The sequence below is a fragment of the Alexandromys fortis genome, unplaced genomic scaffold, assembly GCF_014885135.2.
Source record: "Alexandromys fortis isolate MF-2015 unplaced genomic scaffold, M_Fortis_MF-2015_v1.1 scaffold_81, whole genome shotgun sequence".
In the NCBI taxonomy this organism is placed as follows: Eukaryota; Metazoa; Chordata; class Mammalia; order Rodentia; family Cricetidae; genus Alexandromys; species Alexandromys fortis.
The window spans coordinates 169,338-189,618 of NW_026067960.1; the positions used below are offsets into that span (position 1 = coordinate 169,338).

General features: G+C 48.7%; 1 protein-coding gene across 2 annotated transcripts in view; it reads right to left on the reverse strand.

Moving 5' to 3' along the window:
• Zfp64 (ZFP64 zinc finger protein) overlaps positions 1 to 20,281 on the reverse strand; it is a 59,284-nt gene that overhangs the window by 33,048 nt on the left and 5,955 nt on the right. For both annotated transcript variants that reach the window (XM_050152955.1, XM_050152954.1), the window contains exons 3-5: positions 12,370 to 12,531; positions 11,178 to 11,240; positions 4,985 to 5,236 (exon numbers count right to left, since the gene is read on the reverse strand). In XM_050152955.1, coding sequence (XP_050008912.1) covers positions 4,985 to 5,236; positions 11,178 to 11,240; positions 12,370 to 12,531 — 477 coding nt within the window. The remainder of the gene's footprint in view (positions 1 to 4,984; positions 5,237 to 11,177; positions 11,241 to 12,369; positions 12,532 to 20,281) is intronic.

Sequence of the window (20,281 nt, forward strand, 5' to 3'; positions counted from 1 at the left end):
TCCCTCCCTCCCTCCCTCCCTCCCTCCCTCCCTCCCTCCCTCCCTCCTTCCTTCCTTCCTTCCTTCCTTCCTTCCTTCCTTCCTTCCTTCCTTCTTCCTGATACAGGGTTTCTTTGTGTAACCTTGGCTGTCCTGGAACTGACTCTATAGATCAGGTAGGCCTTGAACTCACAGAGATCCACCTGCCTCTACCTCCTCCCCAGTTCTGGGATTAAAGGTGTGCACCACTACTGCCCGGTTCTAAATTTTATTTCTTAAATGGAGTGTACTGGTCAAAGCCCTACTGTAAGCTCTTCAGTGCCAGTAACCCCCCCCCCCCCCCCCCACGGCCTGGAGAGCAGAACTTAAGGATGTTGCAGAGCGAATGAGTGACAGACAGTTGTGTTTAAACCCACAGCACCTTCCTGACTCTCAGCGGTAAGCAAAACGGTCAGCGGCACAGAACACCAGACGGACCGGCAGGTGAAATAACACTGTAACTCAACAAAATGAACACTCTGTGGAGACGACACATAACCAGCACACATTTAAAATATTAGGAAACATGCCTTTCTAGCAGAATCCAAAGATGCCACTAATATGAGTCCAACCCCGTAAGCCTAAGTGGACTACTGATGGTGTGTGAGATCAGGAACCGCTGTGTAGCCCTGGTTGGCTCTGAACTCTTTAATTTCATCTTCGTTTTGTACATATTTTATTTATTTATTTTGAGTGTGTGTGGGTGTGTTCACATGTGTGAGTGTGCATGTGGAGCCCAGAGGTTGACGTCAATGTCTTCCTCCATCACTATCCATTTTATTTACTGAGGCAGGGTCTCTCAGGGAACTTGAAGCTTGCTATTTCATTAGTCTGGCTAGTCAGCTTGCTCCAGGGATTCCCCATTGCCTTCTCCCGAGTGCAGGAATTATAGGCAGGCTGCCATCCTCACCCACCCGTGTTATGTCCTCAGCAAGTAGTTTATCTACTGAACCAACTCCTTAATCCCCAGGCTATGAACTCTTGATCCTCCTGCCTCAGTCGGGTACTTGGAAGAATCAGATGGAAGAAATGGAGCAGACTCCAGACAACAGACTGGATGTCAGTTATGTTAGCGTCCTAGCCTGCTGCAAAGATCCTTCCCCCTCAGTCTCCCACCTCCTGTCCCTCTTTGTGTCCTCTGACGCCTATACAATTACATAAGCTCATTGAATAGGGCAGAGTGACATGTTGTGACCTACATTGGGCTCAAAGGTCACTGGATTTGGCTGATACTATTTAGCAGGAGCAACCAGACGACATGAAAATGGTATTATTATTATTATTACTATTATTATTGTCATTTGTTTGGTAGGGGGTTGTTGAGATGGGGTCTCATGTAGCTCAGGATGGCCGTAAACTGGTTACATAGCTGAGGATGACCCTGAACTACTTGATCCTCCCGCCTCTACTTCCTGAGTGCTGGGATGACAGAAAACAAGGCCCACTAGGCACTTTGGAAAGGCTCTGTCTTTGGGAATGCCTTGCTCACACGTCATGAGAAGGCCGCTCCTTGCTAGCCCGCTGGTCCCAGGAGAACGACGACAGACAGACAGACAGACGGACAGATCTGTGTGGTGCAGAGGTGGATCATTCCAGCCCAGGGCACAGTGACTTCTGTCACAGCAGCTTCTCAGACTGAAAGCCCAGCTGGGGACAGAGTTACCTACAGGGACCTCAGCGGCTCCCCATCACGAGAATGGAGGTTTGGGGGAGGGTAGGTTATTAGGGACCTGGAGAGCCCAAATCTTCAGCATGGGTTTGGGAATCAAGCCGCAAAAATGGTAGTTCACATTGACAGCAGACATCCAGATCCAGCCGCTAAAGTTATTCAATCCACACACTGGTAAATAGACACCCAAGCAGCTCGAGCTTGGCGGGTGCTATGACTGGTCCCAAGGGAGTTCACTAAAGAGCCCAGTGGGTTCCAAGCAGAGTGTGGAGGGAAAGGCGAGGATTTTCTAGACATAATCTGTTGTCGGCATTGTTGGAAGTCATTTTCTACTAGCTCTTTAAAAAATTTACTTCAGTCAGGCATGGTGGCACACGCCTTTAATCTCAGCGTTTATGAGGCAGAGGCAGGTGGATCTCCATGGTGAAACCTTGTTTCCACACAAAACAGAACACTGAAGTTTTTACTAATGTACACGTGTCTGTGTGTACATGCAAACATGTGTGTGTGTGTAACCTCGGAGTCCAGACAAGGGCTGTGGATCCCCTGAAGCTGGCATATAGGTGGCCAGTTGTAAGCTGCCTGATGTGGGTGCTAGACTTTGGTCCTCTGGGAGAGTAGCAAGCATCCTTACCCACTGAGTCATCTCTCCAGCGCCTCCAGCTAGCTTTTTATAATTTATTTACTTTTATTTATGTGCATTGGCATTTTGCCTGCGTGAGGGTGTCAGATCTTGGAGTTACAGACAGTTGTGAGCGGCCATGTAGGTGCTGGAAGAGCAGTCAGTGCTCTTAACCGCTGAGCCATCTCTCTAGTCCCCCTCCAACTATCTTTTAAAGTTAGAAAAAAGCATGGGGACCAAGATCATGCCCAAGGAAATAACCTCTGAATGAGGACCAAATGAGAAAGGGAAACCCTAGTGTAAGATTCTGTGTCCACCTCCAAAGGAATTACCCTGGTGCCAGGAGCCTCCCTGCTCCCCCAGTGTCAGAGGAAGAAATGTCTACAACTGAGTCTAGAGAGGCAGGATGCCCACCCCAAAACTAGTTTTAAATCGTACAAATAAATGGGAAACTCAAAGTTTTTTCTTTTTCTTTGGGACAGGGATTCTCTATGTAGCCCTGGCTGTCCTGGAACTCACTCTGTAGTCCAGGCTGGCCTCAAATTCAGATCCACCTGGCCTCTGCCTCCTGAGTGCTGGGATTAAAGGTGTGCACCTGCACCACCATTCCCAGCTCAGGGAACTCAAAGGCAGATCCAGTAGCACAAGGGACACCAGTCTCCACTAAAACAAAAAGGAAAAAGATCCTTTGCATGCATGCACTCCCTTCTGCGGGCAGCATGCATGTGTACCCATGCACCCCCTTCTGCAGGTAGCATGCATGTGTACCCCGACACTCCCTTCTGCAGGTAGCATGCATGTGTACCCCGACACTCCCTTCTGCAGGTAGCATGCATGTGTACCCGTATGCCCCTTCTGTAGGTAGCAAGCAGAAGTGGCAGTCTTGGGAGGCCAAGTCTTTAGAAGTGGTCCAGAATATAGCCTGAGAGAATGTCCCAAGTGGGCGGGGTTATGAGCCAGAGCTAGACACTACTCATCGCCAACCAAGCCTGAAAAAAGGGATCTGGGAAATATGCCAAGAGAGATTTTAGACATGCGTGGGACCAGGCACAGATAAGGCTCTCATCCTCGCCATTCCCCAAACGGGATTGCTGTCACTGTCGGGGCACAACCAGACTTATCCTTTCTGACCCGAGGGGCCTCCCTCAGTCCCCATCTCTTGGTGTGATTCTATGGCTGGGTGAGATTTATGGGCATCCTGGATATGGTGTGAATGTCAGGGATGAGTGGTCATGGTCGGTGACTGCACAAATGGTACTAACCCTTCATTCCTCTCCTGTCCCTTGCCATGTAATCTGGTGGTGGCCGTCCCACGGGTGAGCTTGAGCCCATCCCTGATACCAGATCCAGCCTGTGACTTGCTTTAGGTGCGAATGTGTTGTTTGTGGACACATGCAATCCGAGGCTTCAGTGGGCTTCCACATTGGGCTTGCCTGCCTGTTCTGTGTGGCGACCATGACGAAGCCAAGCCTGGGTGTTAGGGGCTGTGGACCCCCAAACCCTGAATTTCCTGTAAACAACTTGTTTTCCAATGCTTGCAGCTGCTCTGAGCAAAACAACTTGTTTTCCTGTGTTTGCAGCTGCTCTGAGCACGAGACCCTCAGGAGTTCCTGATGGCAGAGGAGTGGTTTCTGGTGGGTTTGCCTGGGGTGTGGCTATCAGTTAAAGAGCCCTATATAAGTTGCCCTGGAGCACAATAAAGGGGGCATTCATGTGTACGCACCACTCTTGAATGATTCAAGAATGACCCGTGTCCCTGTCTGTGTGCATATGTTTAATCTCCAGCCCCTTTCCCAGCTCGCGTACCATCCCATAGTGCAGGCGCTACACCTGGGCTAGCCCACAGGCCTGAGAGCAGGGTCAGAGATAGATGGGGTACAGGCTGATCACCCCAGGTGAGACCAATGCACAGCCGCCAAGCCCACATTCACTGGCTCCCGGGCAGAGGTAGGTAGAAGCCTTTTCACACACGTGGTTAAGCTAAGCCAACACCAACGCCTGTGAACCTGGAGGACGTGATACAATATACCTGCTGCAGTACACCGTGGAGACAGGGTGATGGTTGCTAAGAAGCACCACTGAGGATACAACCCAGGGCCTCTTACGGGCCAGGCAAGAGTCAAGCACATACCCCGGCCCTTGCTGCAGGCTTCCCCATTAAGGCGCGCTAGTCTGAACACAGTGCAACATTGAAAAATGGCTTTACTGACTAACTCTGACGATGATTAAAAACTCACTATCTATTTCATAGGATATAGTCCCTCAGCCCCGCACATATGAGTTCCATAAAAACATACGGAAGGTGATGACTGCCACACAGCTGCTCCTGTGTTACTAGGACGGTTCTTTCACACAGGTGAGAAGGCAAAGGCAAGAGGAAGGAGGGTCGGCTACCCCAGCGCCGTGAAAACTGTTTCCATGAAACAGAGTCCCAGGTAGCCCAGGCTAGCCCTGTACTCTGGACACAGCCAAGGATGACCTGATCCTCCTTGCTGCTACTTCTCCGGTGCTGGGGTTACAGGTGTGTGCCACCACACCTGTTAAGCGGTGCTGGGGATGCAGCCCTGTGCACGCCAGGCAAGGGCTCTAACCCACCAGCCCCAGCTCCTCTCTTTCCCAGCTGCCTACGGACGGCAGGTGCCTGCTGGGGTTAGGGGCGGCGCGGCGTGACTTACCCGTGTGCGAGCGCAGGTGCACGGTGAGCTGGCTGGAGTTGCGGCTGGCGTAGGGGCAGATCTGGCACTTGAAGGGCCGCTCGTCCGAGTGGATGCGCAGGTGCTTGTTGAGGCTGCTGCTGTCGGCCGCCGCGTAGTCGCACGTCTTGCACTTGTAGGGCTTGACGCCCGTGTGGCAGCGCATGTGCGTTTTCAGCTTGTCCTTCCGGCCGAAGCACTTCCCGCACACCTCGCACTTGTGGGGCTTGTCACCTTTGGGTGCACAGCAAGCCGTGGCGGGAAACAAGATTGAGAAGTTAACGTTTACTCCCGACACCTTCGGGGAAGATCAACCTGCAGGTCCCGGGGTGGAGTGGTGGCTCTCTGCTGTGTGGCTTTTTAAGAGATTTCAAACTTTTCCCCCCCAAGATGACTAGGAATTCCTTATTAGCTAAAAAGTACACAGCAACTAAAAAATAAATATTTTGCTGTTTCTGGACGGGGATCCATGTAGCCCAGGCTAGCCTTGAACTTGCCCCACCTCCAATTTCTAGGTGCTGGTGTTAGAGGCATGCCTCACTATGCCAGGCTTTAAAACAAGAATGTTGAAGCCTTTCTGCTTACCTTCTGGCTATTTCTGACCCCTTTACTCGATGTTCCCCATGCTTTACAGGGTCTTGTATAAACACTCTATGTAGGGCCAAGCACTCATCCACCCAACTTCTATTATCTTATTAATTTTGATTATTGTACTTTTTTCTTTTTGAGACAGGATCTCACTATCTATGTAGCCCTGGAACATGCTCTGTAGACCAGGCTAGCCTCGAACTCACAGAGATCTGCCTCCCTCTGCTGCCCAAGAGCTGGGGTTAAAAGTGTGCACCACCATTCCTGATTTAGCATATTTTCTTTTACTGCCTTTTTTGATATGTAAATCATCCCAATATTTTTTTAAAAATATTTTATGGTTTATTTAACTTTATTTTATGTGCATAGGTATGAAGGTGTTAGATCCCTTACAACTGGATCTTCAGACAGTTGTGAGCTGCCATGTGGGTGCTGGGAATTGAACCCGGGTCCTCTGGAAGAGCAGTCAGTACTCTTAACCACTGAGTCATCTCTCCAGCCCCCAAATCATCCCAATATTAAAGTATTACTTTATTCTACAGACACAGATGCACTGAGGACATTAGTGTAATATGAAACAGCCATCTCTCTTCTATCCGTTCCTTCTTTACAGTCTTGGGCCCGCGTGGCCTGCCTTTTCCACTGCCCGCATCCTCATCTTGGCATAGGTGCTGTTTAGGTCTCTCTGCTAGAGCAGTTTAGTCTGACCCTCGATGGCAGATGTCAGCATCTAAGCAACTGCTCACTTCTGACCTGGAGAGTTCCTATTTATTAAGTGCGTGTATGTTGATATTTCTCTGTGTGGGCCTGTGCATACCATGGCATGTGAGGTCAGAGGGCAACCTGCACAAGTTGGCTCTCTCCCTCTACCATGTGGGTCTTGGGAACTGAACTCATTTATAATGTCTTCAGGCTTGTCAGCAAGCGCCTTTACCCACTGAACCTCCTCACCAGCGCAGAGGTGCATGTGTGTGTGTGTGTGTGTGTGTGTGTGTGTGTGTACGTGTGGTTAGGGAATAAGCTAGGGTCTCGGGGTTGCTAGGCAAGTGTTCTACAACTGTTCTATAAGGGTTCTATAACTACAAACAGCCTCACCTCTTTTTAATTAATTAGTTTTTGTAGATGTGTGTATTTAGCACAAAAACCTGTGCCAGCTAGTGTCTTCTTTTTTTATCTGCGGCAGTTTCGTGCATCCCAGCTTGGCTCTGGACTTGCCAAGAAGCCAAACGTGACCCTGAACTTCATTCAGCCTCTGCCTGCACAGCGTTGGGACTGCAAGCGTGCGCCAGGCCTCGCTGATGCCATTCTGGGGACGGAACCCAGAGCTTCAAGCATGTTAGGCGAGTGCTCTACCACCCGAGCCACGTCCCTAGACCTCGCACTGACTCAGACCCTTCATACTCTATTGTCCGGTCCGTGGACCTCACTTCTTCCTCTTCACAAAGCTGGGACTAGAATCCAGGGCTTCCCGGCTTTTCGAGCAGATTCTGTTCAGCTCCCTGTTGACTTCGTTTGGCTCATGTAGTCCTTCCTGTCATTTCCACACCATTAAGCAGCTGAGGTTGAGCGATTTTACTTTATGGATGGGCTATAAATTACTGAATCATTCACCAGTCTCTCTCTCTCTCTCTCTCTCTCTCTCTCTCTGTCTCTCTCTCTCTCTCACACACATCCCTGCACAAAGACATGCAAATGTTGAGATGGCTCTAGGGGTTACAGGCATCTGCCATCAAGTTTGGTGATCCAAGTTTAATTCCTGGGAACCACACATGGCAGGAAAGAACAGATTATGATAGTTGACCTCTGACCTCCACACAGATAAAGCAGTGGGCATATGAGTATGTGTGTACACACATACACATACATGCACACAATAAAGTTTAAAAATAATAAAGACACACATTATTAAGTGGGGACAAGAATATCATATTTGCTTAATAAGAGAAAATAAAATTGTGTGTTTGGAGCTGGGCATAGTAGCACATGCCTTTAATCCCAGGGAGGCAGAGATAGAGGCAGGCTGAGCTCTGTGAGTATGAGGTCAGCCTGGTCTATATAGCGAGCTTTAGGACAGTAATAGCTATATAGTGAGACCCCGTCTCCAAAAAATAAAATAAATACAATAAAATAATTTGTTAGTCTGTCTTAGGCTTTATATCTGCACGCAAAAAATTCAGAATATTGCAGCGTGGACTACAAAGGTTGGTGACTTTGAGGTATATTAGGAAGTGACATGTTCTAAGTAGGGACTTTTACTCTTACCTTGTCTTTTGTTTGTCTTATCTTTCTGCTTTTTTGGGTTTGTTTTGCTTTTTGGAGATGGGCTCTCTTTATATAGTCCTGGCTGTCCTGAAACTTGCTCTGTAGACCAATCTGGTCTTGAACTCACTGAGATTCACCTGCCTCTGCCTCCCGAGTGCTGGGATTACAGTTGTGAGTCAGCACACCAGTGGGATTTTCACTTTCCACTCTGTAGATCAAGTATGTACTGAGCCCCGCACTGACAGTGAGCCAGAGCTGATCGTGTCAGAGTAAGGTTGGCACATCTGCACACATCTGATGGGGCTGGAGACATGGCTCAGAGGTTAAGACTTCTTCCAGAGGTCCTGAGTTCAATTCCTGGCAACCACATGGTGGGTTACAACCATTTATAATGAGATCTGGTGCCCTCTTCTTGCATGCAGGCATACAGGCAGGCAGAACACTGTATAAATAATAATAATAATAATAATAATAATAATAATAATAATAATAATAAATCTTAAAACAATACATCCTCAATCCCAGCAGATGGGAGGCAGAGGCAGGTAAATCTCTGTGAGTTTAAGCCCAGCCTGGTCTACAAGAGCTAGTTCCAGGACAGGCTCCAAAGTTATAGAGAAACCCTGCCTCAAAAAAAATACATCTGACAATTTCTTAAAGATGATCATTTTCTTGAGCTAGGGATGTAACTCAGTTGGTAGACCACTTGTCTTGCAAGCACAATGTCCAGGGTTTGACCCTCAACACTGCAAAAACTAAGTCATTTTACTGAAATCAAGCTCCCAGTGGGTCATCTCTCTGCACCGTCTGCTGCCTGGTGTTGCCTGTGCCCTCTGGACTGCCAGTTTGCACCAGGGTACTGCCTGGTGGTATGCAGAGGCTGGTTTTCAACAGCTCTGCCGGGCAGGAACCACATGGGGTGCTCGCCACCAACCCTAACCACCCTCCTTAAAAGTGGCCAGCAAGGATACCCTCAGGTCACCCACCCTGCTGTGCAGTGGTGTCTTCAGATGACATATAGGAATGGATCTAAGATTGCTGCAGCAAGCGACGGCTCATCCTCACTGTCAACTTAGGAGAAACCTAGGAGACACCTCTGAGTGTGTCTGTGAGGGGGTCTGTAGAGAAGTCTGACTGGATGGGCATGGTACCATCCCTGGGCTGCGGTCCTGAGCTAAATAAAGACAAAGTGAGCTGAGCATTGGGGTTCATCTTTCTGCTTCCTGACTGTGGGTACCATGTGACCAGCGGCCTCATGATCCTGCCACCATGGACTGGACACCGTCAAGCCGTGAGCCAAAATAAACTTCAATCCATCCTTCCTTCCTTCCTTCCTTCCTTCCTTCCTTCCTTCCTTCCTTCCTTCCTTCCTTCCTCCCTTCCTCCCTTCCTCCCTTCCTCCCTTCCTTCCTCCCTTCCTTCCTTCTTCCCTCCTTCCTTCCCTTCTTCTCATCCTCCCTCCCTCCCCACCTTCCTTCCTTCCAGTGACATTGGTTGACATCCTACAGCAACAATAAAGTAACCAATATGTCTTCACTTATACTCTGACCCAGTTTCCCCAATTGTCACTGATAATGTTTGCAATTTACTCGATGAAACCCTAACCCACGCAGCCCATATTGGGGGGGGGGAGCCACTGTTTGCTTATGAAAGTTAATATTTGGGTAATTAGAATAAGTCCATGTGACTTGGCAGTGTGAGGCCCAGCGGACAGGACAGTGACCCCAGTGCCACTCATGGGTCACAGCTGATAGCCATTAGCTGTTTGAGCTTTCGGAGGAAGACCCTTCGCTCCCTCACTTCTGTACACTTCCCTTTGGAATTTACGCCTCTGGGTCACTTGACAGGGAACCTCTCAGACTTCCTCTAAGACTGCCTGGCAGCAATTCTTTCTCTATCTGTAACATCTGGAAACCATAACAGCACACAAGCTGGCTTCTGTAACCAGAGGGCCCTGCAACTGTGCATTCAAATGGCTGCGGAGCAAATGATATTGGAGCATAAGCAGTAACCACACTGAGAAGACAGACAGTGTGGGGCTGGCATTCTGGTAGGAAGGGTCAGTCCTCCGCAGTGCAGTGGGAGGGCGAATGTGGGCACCGTGCAGAACATCCTTAGCTTCTGGCATCTCTGGGAAGAGGGGGCTCCCTGACAGCAATCCCGGAGGTCTAAAGGATGACTGTATCAAGAAAATTAAAATACCTCCACTTAATTCTCCTTTTTCTAAGCATTGATATTTTTCTCTCCTTTAAAAATTTGGTTACATTAAAAATTGTGTGTGGTGTGTGTGTGGTATGTGCACACGTATGTGTTCACACTTGAGCATGTGGATCACAAACTGCACATGGAGGTCAGAGGACAATGTTCCAAAGTTCCCAAACTGGTTCTCTGCTTCCACCACTTGGGTCCTAGGGACTGAACTCAGGTCTTCAGGCTTGGTGGCAAGCTCCTTTTCCTGCTGAGCCATCCTCTGGCCCTTTCTGCTGCTCTAAAGCAGACCACCTTAGGTTCCCCTTTCCGTGCTTTGTGTCACGAGTTAAGAAAGCAGCTGTGGGAAAGCTGCTGTCCCTGGCCAGGTGTGGTGGTGAGCACCTATGACCCCCGTGAGGCAGGGGTATGAGAATTGGAAGCAAGCCCAGGCTATACAATGAGTTTTAGTCTAGCCTGAGCTACATAGTGAGATCTTTTCTAAACAATCAACATCAACAACAAATCAAATGACCAACAAAAACAAAGCTTGTCTATCCTCTGGTTTGACCCCAGCCCTGGACACAAACAAACACTCTCCTCTCTCTTTACTAACGTGGTATCATACAGGACACTTACGTTTCCCAGAATGCCATCTGCATTCAATGCGGATTAACCACAGTGCGTCAGTTCTCACATGGATGGCTCACGTGGCTACGGCTCACGTGACCATGGCAGTTCCTGGCCTCTGGCTCAGTGCTCACGTCCTCCACTGTTGTTTTTGTTTTCTTTTTTTTTGGAGGGGGGGGAGCACAGACAGGACTTCTCTGTGTAACAGCCCTGACTGTCCTGGAACTCACTCTGTAGCTGGCCTTAAACTCAGAGATCCGCCTGCCACTGCCTCCCAAGTGCTGGGATTAAAGGCGTGCGCTACCACTGCCTGGCTTACTGCTGGGTTTTGATTGCTTTAGATATGTTTCTGCCATAGTCACGTGTACAAACTGTATATTTATTTTGTACTTGTGTTCCTTTGACTTCTGTGAGGCTTGGGCCTTTTTACACGTCCGACATCTCTGGGTCCCCAGGTTCTCCTGGGTGGGTGTTCAGGGTACCCTACCTAGTGAATGACGTCACTTACCTGTGTGGATCTTCAGGTGGCGCTCCATGTCCTTCATGCCGTAGGCAGTCTTGAACTGGCAACCTGAAAAAGCCAACGGAAGAGTCCAGAGAAAACCGAAGTGGTCGACTTGCCACACAACAGGGAGATGGCCAGCAACACAGGAAAGATACCGACAACACATGCCAGACACAGCACAGTACTGATCTGACACAAACCAAAATCAAAAGGAGGCCGGGCAGTGGTGGCACACGCCTTTAATCTCAGCACTTGAGCGGCAGAAGCAGGTGGATCTCTGTGAGTTTAAGGCCAGCCTGGTCTACAGAGAGAGTTCCACAGGACAGCCAGGGCTGTTACACAGAGAAACCCTGTCTTGAAAATTCCAAACAACAACAACAACAAAAACAACAACAACAACAAAAAAAACAAAACCCAAACTCCCCAAAACTCTAAAAACCAAAAGAGTCAGCAGAATAATGATGCATCATATTTTACAACAATGGTTCTCAACCTGTGGGTCGGGACTTCCTCGGTATCCTGCATATCAGATATTTACATGATGATTGATAACAGTAGCGAAAATTATAGTTATCAGGTAGCAGAGGGATAGTTTTATGGCTGGGGGTCACTGCCACATGAGGAACTGTATGGAATAAAAGGTGGCAGTGTTAGGAAGGTTGAGAACCAGTGTTCTACAACATGGCCCATGGGCCAGAAAGACAGCCATCAGGCAGACAAATGCTCTCTTGTTTAGAGAAGACTGAAGATTCATAAGAACCAGAGTAGCCAGGGCTGGAGACGGTGCAGCAGTTAGCGCACAGGCCGCTCTACCAGAGGACCCAGGTTTGGTGCCCAGCCCCCACACGGAAGCTCACAACCACCTGTGACTCTAGTTCCAGAGGGTTCCGCGCCCTCTTCTGGGCATCCAACACACGTGGGAGGGGGAGGGTATAGGCTTATACACAGGTGTAGACTTATACTCATAAACCTTTAGGAATAATAAGAATTCACCAAGAAGCTGGGCACCGTGGCTCAGGCCTCTACTTCCAACAGGTGGGAGGCTGAGGCAGGAGAATCATGAGTTCGAGGCCCACCAAAGCAGTATAGTGAATTCCAGGTCTGGTTGAGCTACAGAGTCAGGACCCAGCCTCCCCACATTAAAACAAATCCTATGAACCTTGTCTGCCCTTGCGGTGCTCAGAGTCCCCTTTACCTGGATAGCAGCAGCCCAGTCTCTTCTGCCCAAGGGACGTGGTGGGCTTTTTGGCACGTGTCTTGGCGGGGAGCGAGATCACGGTGGCTGTCTGGTTTTCGTTGCTCTCCGTGGGCAGGTAAGTTTGATAGCCATGTTCAAAGACGAATTCTGGAGCTGAAACTAAAGGGCCCAGTGCTTATTAATTTCCACAACGCAGAGCGATGATGTAACTCAATCCAGCTAATGCAGCACGAGAGAAACAAGAATCTCTCACTCAAAAATCAAGTGTGTGAGGTGTAGGGATGGCTCAGTGGGTAAGAGCACTGGCTGCTCTCCCAGAGGACTCAGGTTCAATCCCCAGCACCCACACAGTGGCTCACAACTGTCTGTAACTCTAGTTCCAGGGGATCTGAGGCCCTCTTCTGGTCTCATTGATACCAGGCACGCATAGGCTACATAGACAAATGGAGGGAAAATACTCACATACATTAAAAAATCCTTTAAAAATTGGTTAATTTCGGTATGTGATGGTTTTTATTTGCACTTTTTAAACTATTAATATTAATTTAAAAAAATCAAGTGGCTGGGTGGTGGTGGCACACACCTTTAATCCCAGCACTTAGGGAGCAGAAGCAGGTGGATCTTTGTGAGTTCCAAGTCAGCCAGGTCTACATAGGGAATACCAGACAGCCAGAGCTACAAACTGCCTTAACCCTCACACTCTGAATAAAAACAAGTGCTTTTGAAGGTGGTGGCAAAAAGTCTTTAATTCCAGCACTTAAGAATTCAAGGCCAGCCTAGTCTATATAGTGAGCCCCAGACAGCCTGAGCTACACGATGAGACCCAGTCTCAACAAAGTGACCATCCAACCACAACCGCAACACAAATGCTGGTCTAGGGCTCTAAAACACCAGTCAAGACAGGGTCTCACCTAACTCAGGCTGGCCTCCAAATCACTATGTAGCTGAGGTTGATTTTGAGCTCCTATAAACTTGGATTACAAGTAGGTAGCAATATTTCATTTGTATTTTAATAAATAAAGCTTGCCTGAAGATCAGAGAGTAAAACAGCCCTACTGATCAGCCTTACAAACCAGGCAATGGTGACACACACCTTTAATCCCAGTAGCTACACTAGTTGCCATTGAAACTGGGCGGTAGTGGTGCACACCTTTAATCCCACCCCTAGAGAGGAATCTAAGACGGGAGGAGACAGCTCTCAGATAGTCTCATTCTGAGATTCCTGGAGGCAGGATCGCCATTTTGGACTGAGGTAGGAGCCAGTGGCTGGCTGTTTTGCTTTTCTCACCTTCAGGTTGAACCCCAGTTTTCGTCTCTGGGCTTTTATGCATCATGCTACAGGTATACACCACCATCCCTAGTTTTGAACTCCTTTCTCTTTTTGATGTTAAAGATTGGCCTTATTTATTTGTGTGTGGTGGCATCTGCAGAAGACAGGGGACATCACTAAGAGCTGGAGTTACAGGTGTCTGCAAGACACCTGACTTGTCATGTGGCGCTGGGATCCGAACTCTGATTCCCATGATTTAGCAACAAGTCCTCTTAAACGCCGAGCCATCTCCGCAGCCCCAGCTTCAGACCTCTTGAACGAGCAATGAATGTCCTTAAAACTGATGTCATGTAGGCACCGTTAACTGCAGGCAGATGTACAAGGCACTCTCCTGAGAGTCTGAGAGTCCTAAAACTCCAGGACTTCTCTCAAAACTCAGGCATCCGTGATATCTCACTGCAATTTAGAGTTACAAAACAAAGCAAAACAAAACTGTAAAGACAGAAGAAAACAAAAATATCCCAAATGAGATCATTAAAAAAATAAGGGAGGAAGTCTTGCATTTTTCTGCTTATAATTTTTTGTGCCCATTTTGTGAATGATGTTCTTGGTTTTAGCATTTGGCCATGGGGGGCCTATGTTCACCGGGGTCAGGCAAGGTGGAGAGGTCCCGTCTTTACCACTTTATTTCCAGAATATATTGATCTGAATCAACCCAGACCTGCCATCATAACCTAGCTCCATTTGCCAAAGAAATCCAACCATAGTCCATTTTCTTCTAAGACCAAAGGCCCAGCAAAATGAGAAACACAGCAGATAAATCCCAGATAGGGCAGCTGGTAAAAATACTTAACCTCAGCTGGGCGGTGGTGGCGGCGCAGGCCTTCAGTCCCAGCTCTGTGAGTTCAAGGCCAGCCTAGTCTACAGAGCGAGTTCTAGGACAGTCAGGTTTACACACAGAGAAACCCTGTCTTGAAAAACCAAAACAACTTTCACCGTCCAGGTCATTGAAAATGAAACCCGAGAAACTGCCACAGTCAGGAAGGATCTAAGGAGATGTCACAATACAGAGCGTTGTGTGTGTCCCGAACCAGCACTGTTAAAGATTTATTTATATCTTATGTGCATGAGTATTTTACTTGCATATATGTCTGCACACCATGTGTGTGCCTGGTACCATTGCAGGTCATTGGATCCCCTGGAGTTTGAATTACAGATGGTTGTGAACCACCATGTGGGTGCTGGGAACTGAAACCTGGTCCTTTGCAAGAGCAGCAAGTGCTGCTCTAACCACTGAGCAACCCCTGCAGCCTCTTAGACATTGATTTTAACATGTGGTTTCCTCCTCCTCCTCCGGATGATTTTCTTGCAGGGTAGTTGGCTTGGCTTTGTTTTTGTCTCTGAGTAATGCCTCCTTGTTAAGGTCCTCACCTTCACTTCCGGTGCCAACAGCATCCCATTCTGGGTTCCTCACCAGGAAAACCCAATTACCTTTATGGAGTCCACTTCCATCTCCACTCCTGACACCATCTGGGGAGGCATGGTTTCAGCTGAACCCCAACAGTGGCCAGGGGGACCTCTTTAGGAAGATCACGAGGGGGCCGGAGAGATGGCTCAGTGGTTAAGAACACCGGCTGCTCGGGCAGAGGACCTGGGTTTGGTTTTCATCAGCCACATGGCGGCCCACGACCATTCGTAACTCCACTTCCAGGGGTTTGCACACGGTATAAACGCACAGAGGCACACATATGTGCACATAAATAAGTTACATATAAATAGAAATCCTGCTAAAATAAACTGCACGCAGCCATCACCTCCCAGCACACACCTCCTCTTCTGCTATCACGATATATAAACACACACTCTAATCTCTGGCCGAGAGTCCAGGTCCGCTCACCAGCACCTTTCTGGAGTCTTCATGACGCTGTCACTGATTTACGACAGATGACACCCAGGCTCTCACAACTTTTGGCATCTGAGCAAACTCAGTTTCTACTTTTCTCAGTGGGGGAACTGTCGTGGAGGTCTGGCCACTGAAGGTCAGCTGTGGAGTTCTGACAAGCACTGTTCTGTCTCGACACCCAGTCTCTCTGAGCGGCCCACTTGCCTGTGTGCTCGTGGCTAGAAAAGCCGCTGATTATTGAGAGCTCAGCGGGCTCTTCTGTAGGATTGGAAGATAAGGCTGTTGAGAGCAGTGCAGACGATGGAGGTCTGGCTTGTGAAGCTTCAGAGAGGAGCAAAGACTTTACAGGGCATTTTGTGGGAAGATTTTGTGGTTCTGGTTAGCAGGGCTGCAGAATCAGCTGGGATTAACAGGAGACCAGACCATTAAGGAAGGAGAAACCTTTGCTTTGCTGGGATACTCGATGCTGGTCGGCTGGAGCTGCAAATCCAGCAGTGATTAAGAAGAGATCAGCTGGGCGGGGGTGGCATATGCCTTAATCCCTGAGCTCCGGAGACAGAGGCAGGCAGATCTCTGAGTTCAAGGCCAGTCTGGTTTACAAAGTGAGTTCCAGGACAGCCAGGACTACACAGAGAAACCCCGTCTCAAAAAGCTGAAAAAAGAAAAGTTCAGCATCACAGAGGTGAAAACTTCTGGGAAGTGTTCCCTCAGGGTCAGTACACAGAAGCTGTGTTCCACACCAGCCATGCTGACCGCTGAATTTGGTAGCGTTAAGAGTCACGCAGGTGCTGTTGGTTTTGAAGGTGTGCAGGAGTCATGGAGAGCGGCTGAGGCTTGGCACCGTGTGGCAGGGCTGGAGTCCCTCAGAAGAGCTCAGGAGAGGCTATTGGTGAAAGCGCGGCCCTGCTGCAGCACGCGACCCCAGCAGTTTGGAGATGCTGGTACCCGGGATGGCCACCAAGAACAGCAGTAGCGGTGGAGTGGAGCCAGCCTGAGCCCAGAAGACAAGCTGTGTGTGCTGCAGGGGGCGGAGCTGGGGAACTGACCAAGCCCCTTGGAGGAGCCCAGAAGATGGTGAGTGGATCCCAGATAATTGGGCACTGAGTTTCTTACACTGTTGGAGTTTGGTTTTGCTTTGTGTAGATTGCGACTGTGCCCTGGTTCTTCCCTCCTGAAGAAAGTAACTTAATTTTGATTTTTTTTTTCTTTCCCGAGACCAGGTGGGCCTTGAGTTCAGAGATCCACCTGCCTCCAGCCTCCTGGGCCTCTGCCTCCTTAAATGCTGGGATTAAAGATGTGGGCCACCACTGCCCGGCTTAAGTTTGATTTTTATAGGAGCCCACAGCTGAAAGACTTTGAACTTTTATTTTAAAATGTTTGGGATTTTTAAAGAGACTAAACTTTTAATGTGTTTGAATTTTTGAACTTATTTGTTTTATGTTGGGGTATTAATATTAATGAGTCATCTTGGGGATAAATGATAAAGGAAAGGCTCTAACAGAAAAGCAATGTTTGTGTGTCAAGCTGACAGGGGTCAGTTTTACTGGCAAGTTTTATGTCAACTTGACACAAGCTAGCATCATCACAGAGAAGGGAGCCTCACTTAAGAAAATGCTTCTATAAGATCGGGCCGGATGCAAGCCAGCAGGGCATTTTCTTAATTAGTGAATGACGGGGCGGGACAGCCCATTTAAAGGAAGTGCCACTTCTGGGATGGTGATCCTAAGTTCTATAACAGTGGTTCTCAACCTCCCAATGCTGCAATGCTTTTAATGCAGCTCCTGTTGTGGCCTCTCAGTCTGCCCCAGCCCTGCAACTGTCAGCCACATTCCGAGGGACTGGTTTGGGCCTATGCTGCTACAAGCCCTTGGAGTCATGATTTGAGCATCTTCTCTCATTCTGAGGCTACTCTTTCTTCCTCTCATGGCCAGTGCTGCTCTCTAATGTCAAGATTAGATGCAGATGGGAGCATGGGGGTGGGCAAGTGGAATCCAGCGGGGACAGCCAGGCACAGCTGGGGTCATTCTGGGGATGGTGCTAATCACAGGAGACCCACACAGTCTAGAGGCAGAGCCACAGGCCAAAAAGGATCTACTCAAGTGTGAGCTGGGAGGCTTCACCTCCGAGTCTCATTTTCTTTTCTTTTTTTCTTTCTCTTTCTTTCTTTCTTTCTTTCTTCCTTCCTTCCTTCCTTCCTTCCTTCCTTCCTCCCTCCCTCCCTCCCTCCCTCCCTCCCTCCCTCCCTCCCTCCCTCTCTCTCTCTCTCTCTCTCTCNCCTCCCTCCCTCTCTCTCTCTCTCTCTCTCTCTCTCTCTCTCTCTCTCTTCCCTCCCTCCCTCCTTCCATTCTTATTTATTTATATGTGTATGTGTGCTATCACACATATAGAGAGGTCTGAGCTTCATCAAGGGCCATCTCAGAATGAGGGCATGGGAGCCATCAGAAATTGTCACTGACATGGGAAGGTCTGAGGCTTGGGCCAAGCGAGTGACTCTCCAACCTGCCAGAGCCGTGGGTCCCCCAGGGAGCTTCTTCAGTGAAGCTGGAGTCTCCACCCCAGAAATCCTGTTTCCTCCCAAGGTGGAGCCTGGGTACTGGTGTCTAACAAGTTCCCCCAAGGACCCTGATCTACAAGCGGGTCTTAGAACTGACAGCTAACAAAGCAGCTAAGTCCAAGGTGGTGGTGGGGATGAGAGGGGAGTCCAGACAAAAGACAAGCAGGATCCTATTTGGTTGTCTGGAGAAGGGCAGCTGAGTCGGGCAGAGAGAGTCAGACACTTGAGGTTGGCACATCAGCCAGTCGCCACTTTATCTGTTAGACTCTGCGCGTCTCACGGACCCCAGCAGCCATCCCTGCCCTCTAGTGGACCATTATCAACAGAATTCCTGTGCCAGCCCAGGCATGAAGCTGTGGCCAGAGCTATCAGACGGATGTGGGATATAAGACTTGGGTGTCTCTGGACAGGAGATGTCTCCCTGAACTGGATACCAAGAGAACCCCACGCCTGGCCTGAGGTCAGAGCTGCAATTCTAGGCAGAGGGAACACTACCTGCTAGGGCTCTAGGGTGCTAAGAAATGGGGTTCACTGGAAAAATTGCAAGGAAAAACGTGCGTGCCATGGCTGTACATGTGGAGGGCATGTGTGTGAGGGAGGTCAGAGCCGTGTGTGTAGACTGTCACCAGGTGCCATCAGCCCAGCAGAGCTGGGAAAGGCATTTCCAGCAGAAGCAATAGAGAAAGAAAAGGCTCAGAAGTCAGTGTGGTGAACGCTTCAGGCAAAGTGTGGTTCAAAGCTTTCCACGCAGCAGAATCCCTCGGAATTTGTCTTACAATTCTTCCTGGAGTTTTGTGTTTGCAGTCAGGAAGCTCAGCTCTCTTCAGGGAGATGCCCATGAGGAAAAGGACGAAGCACTCGTTCCAGGACAGCCCTGGACCTGGAGTATAGTATATGTGCCACTTTCAGACATGTGCATGAACATGGGTGTGGTATGTGTGCCTTGCTTGTGCACACGCTCTCGGAGTCAGGGGGAGGGAACTTGATCCTCTGGAACTAGTTACAGATGTTTTGAGCCACAATGTGGGGGCTGAGAACTGAACCCAGGTCCTCTGCAAGAGCAGCCAGTCCTCTCCAGCCTCACGTCTCAAATTTTAGACAGCACATGAATAATTTATAAAAGTGGGAAGTTGGCTGACCCTTGGCTCCAGTAGATCTTGGAGCTGAGACCGAGAACATTTGGGCTGTTGAGATGGCTCAGCTGGTAAAGGTGTTTGCTGCCAAGTCTGACCACCTGAGTTCGATTCCCAGCGCTCACCTGGTAGAAAGAATCAACTCTAAAGTTGCTGGCACACACACACAAACATAATTTAACCTAATTAGGAAAATTCTTTTTTTTTTTTTTTTTTTTTTTTTTTGGCAACTAAAAAATCAAAACACAGAACTGGCCGGACCCAAAGAAGAACTGCTTTGTGGGTGGTTTTTCCAGTTTACCACAGTCTGTGCCGGGGGCCCTAACGCCCACCCCCTTCAGGCTCTCATCGATTTTGCTTCCTGTAACAGTGAGTGTAACACTGTTAGATTTGCACACACCTGCCCTGCTCTCTCACAGACACGGCCCCTCTTTCTGAGGCTCAGGCACTTTGCGCTGTATGGTGTCTGACATGGTTTTACCCACCTCTCCTCTGAACGTCACATCACACATAAAACTGACTTTGTCCATAGTAAAAACTGTAACGAACACCCTTCATCTGCCATTAAGCTTTACAGCATAAACACTTAGAGACTGACCCATTACAAGTATTTAGGCATAGTTCATTAATTAGTTCTTTCTATTTTATTTATGTGTGTGCGTTATGTAGGCGCACGTACACACATAGTGTATGTGGGCAGAGGTCAGAAGACCACCCAGGGAGAGCACTCTTTCCTTTTGCTAAGATCAAACTCAAGTCCCCAGGCCATTAGCAATGCCTTTACCATCTGCGCCATTTCTTCTGCCTAGTGTTCCGGGGAAATTTTAAAACAGAGATTTAAAATTTAAGCATTAAAATCTGAAAGCTATCACAGGACTATCCAGGATGTAGGAATTTGCACGCCCGGTTTTAGCCTGCTTTGCTCTCTTCCTTCAGGGACCACGCCCCGATGTGTTCATCACACCCTTCGGCTGTCCTCTACTGACTTTCCCACTGGCTTCTGGTCCTCTGCTCTTGTTGGTTTTTAGACGTTCTTTATATAGGAAAGC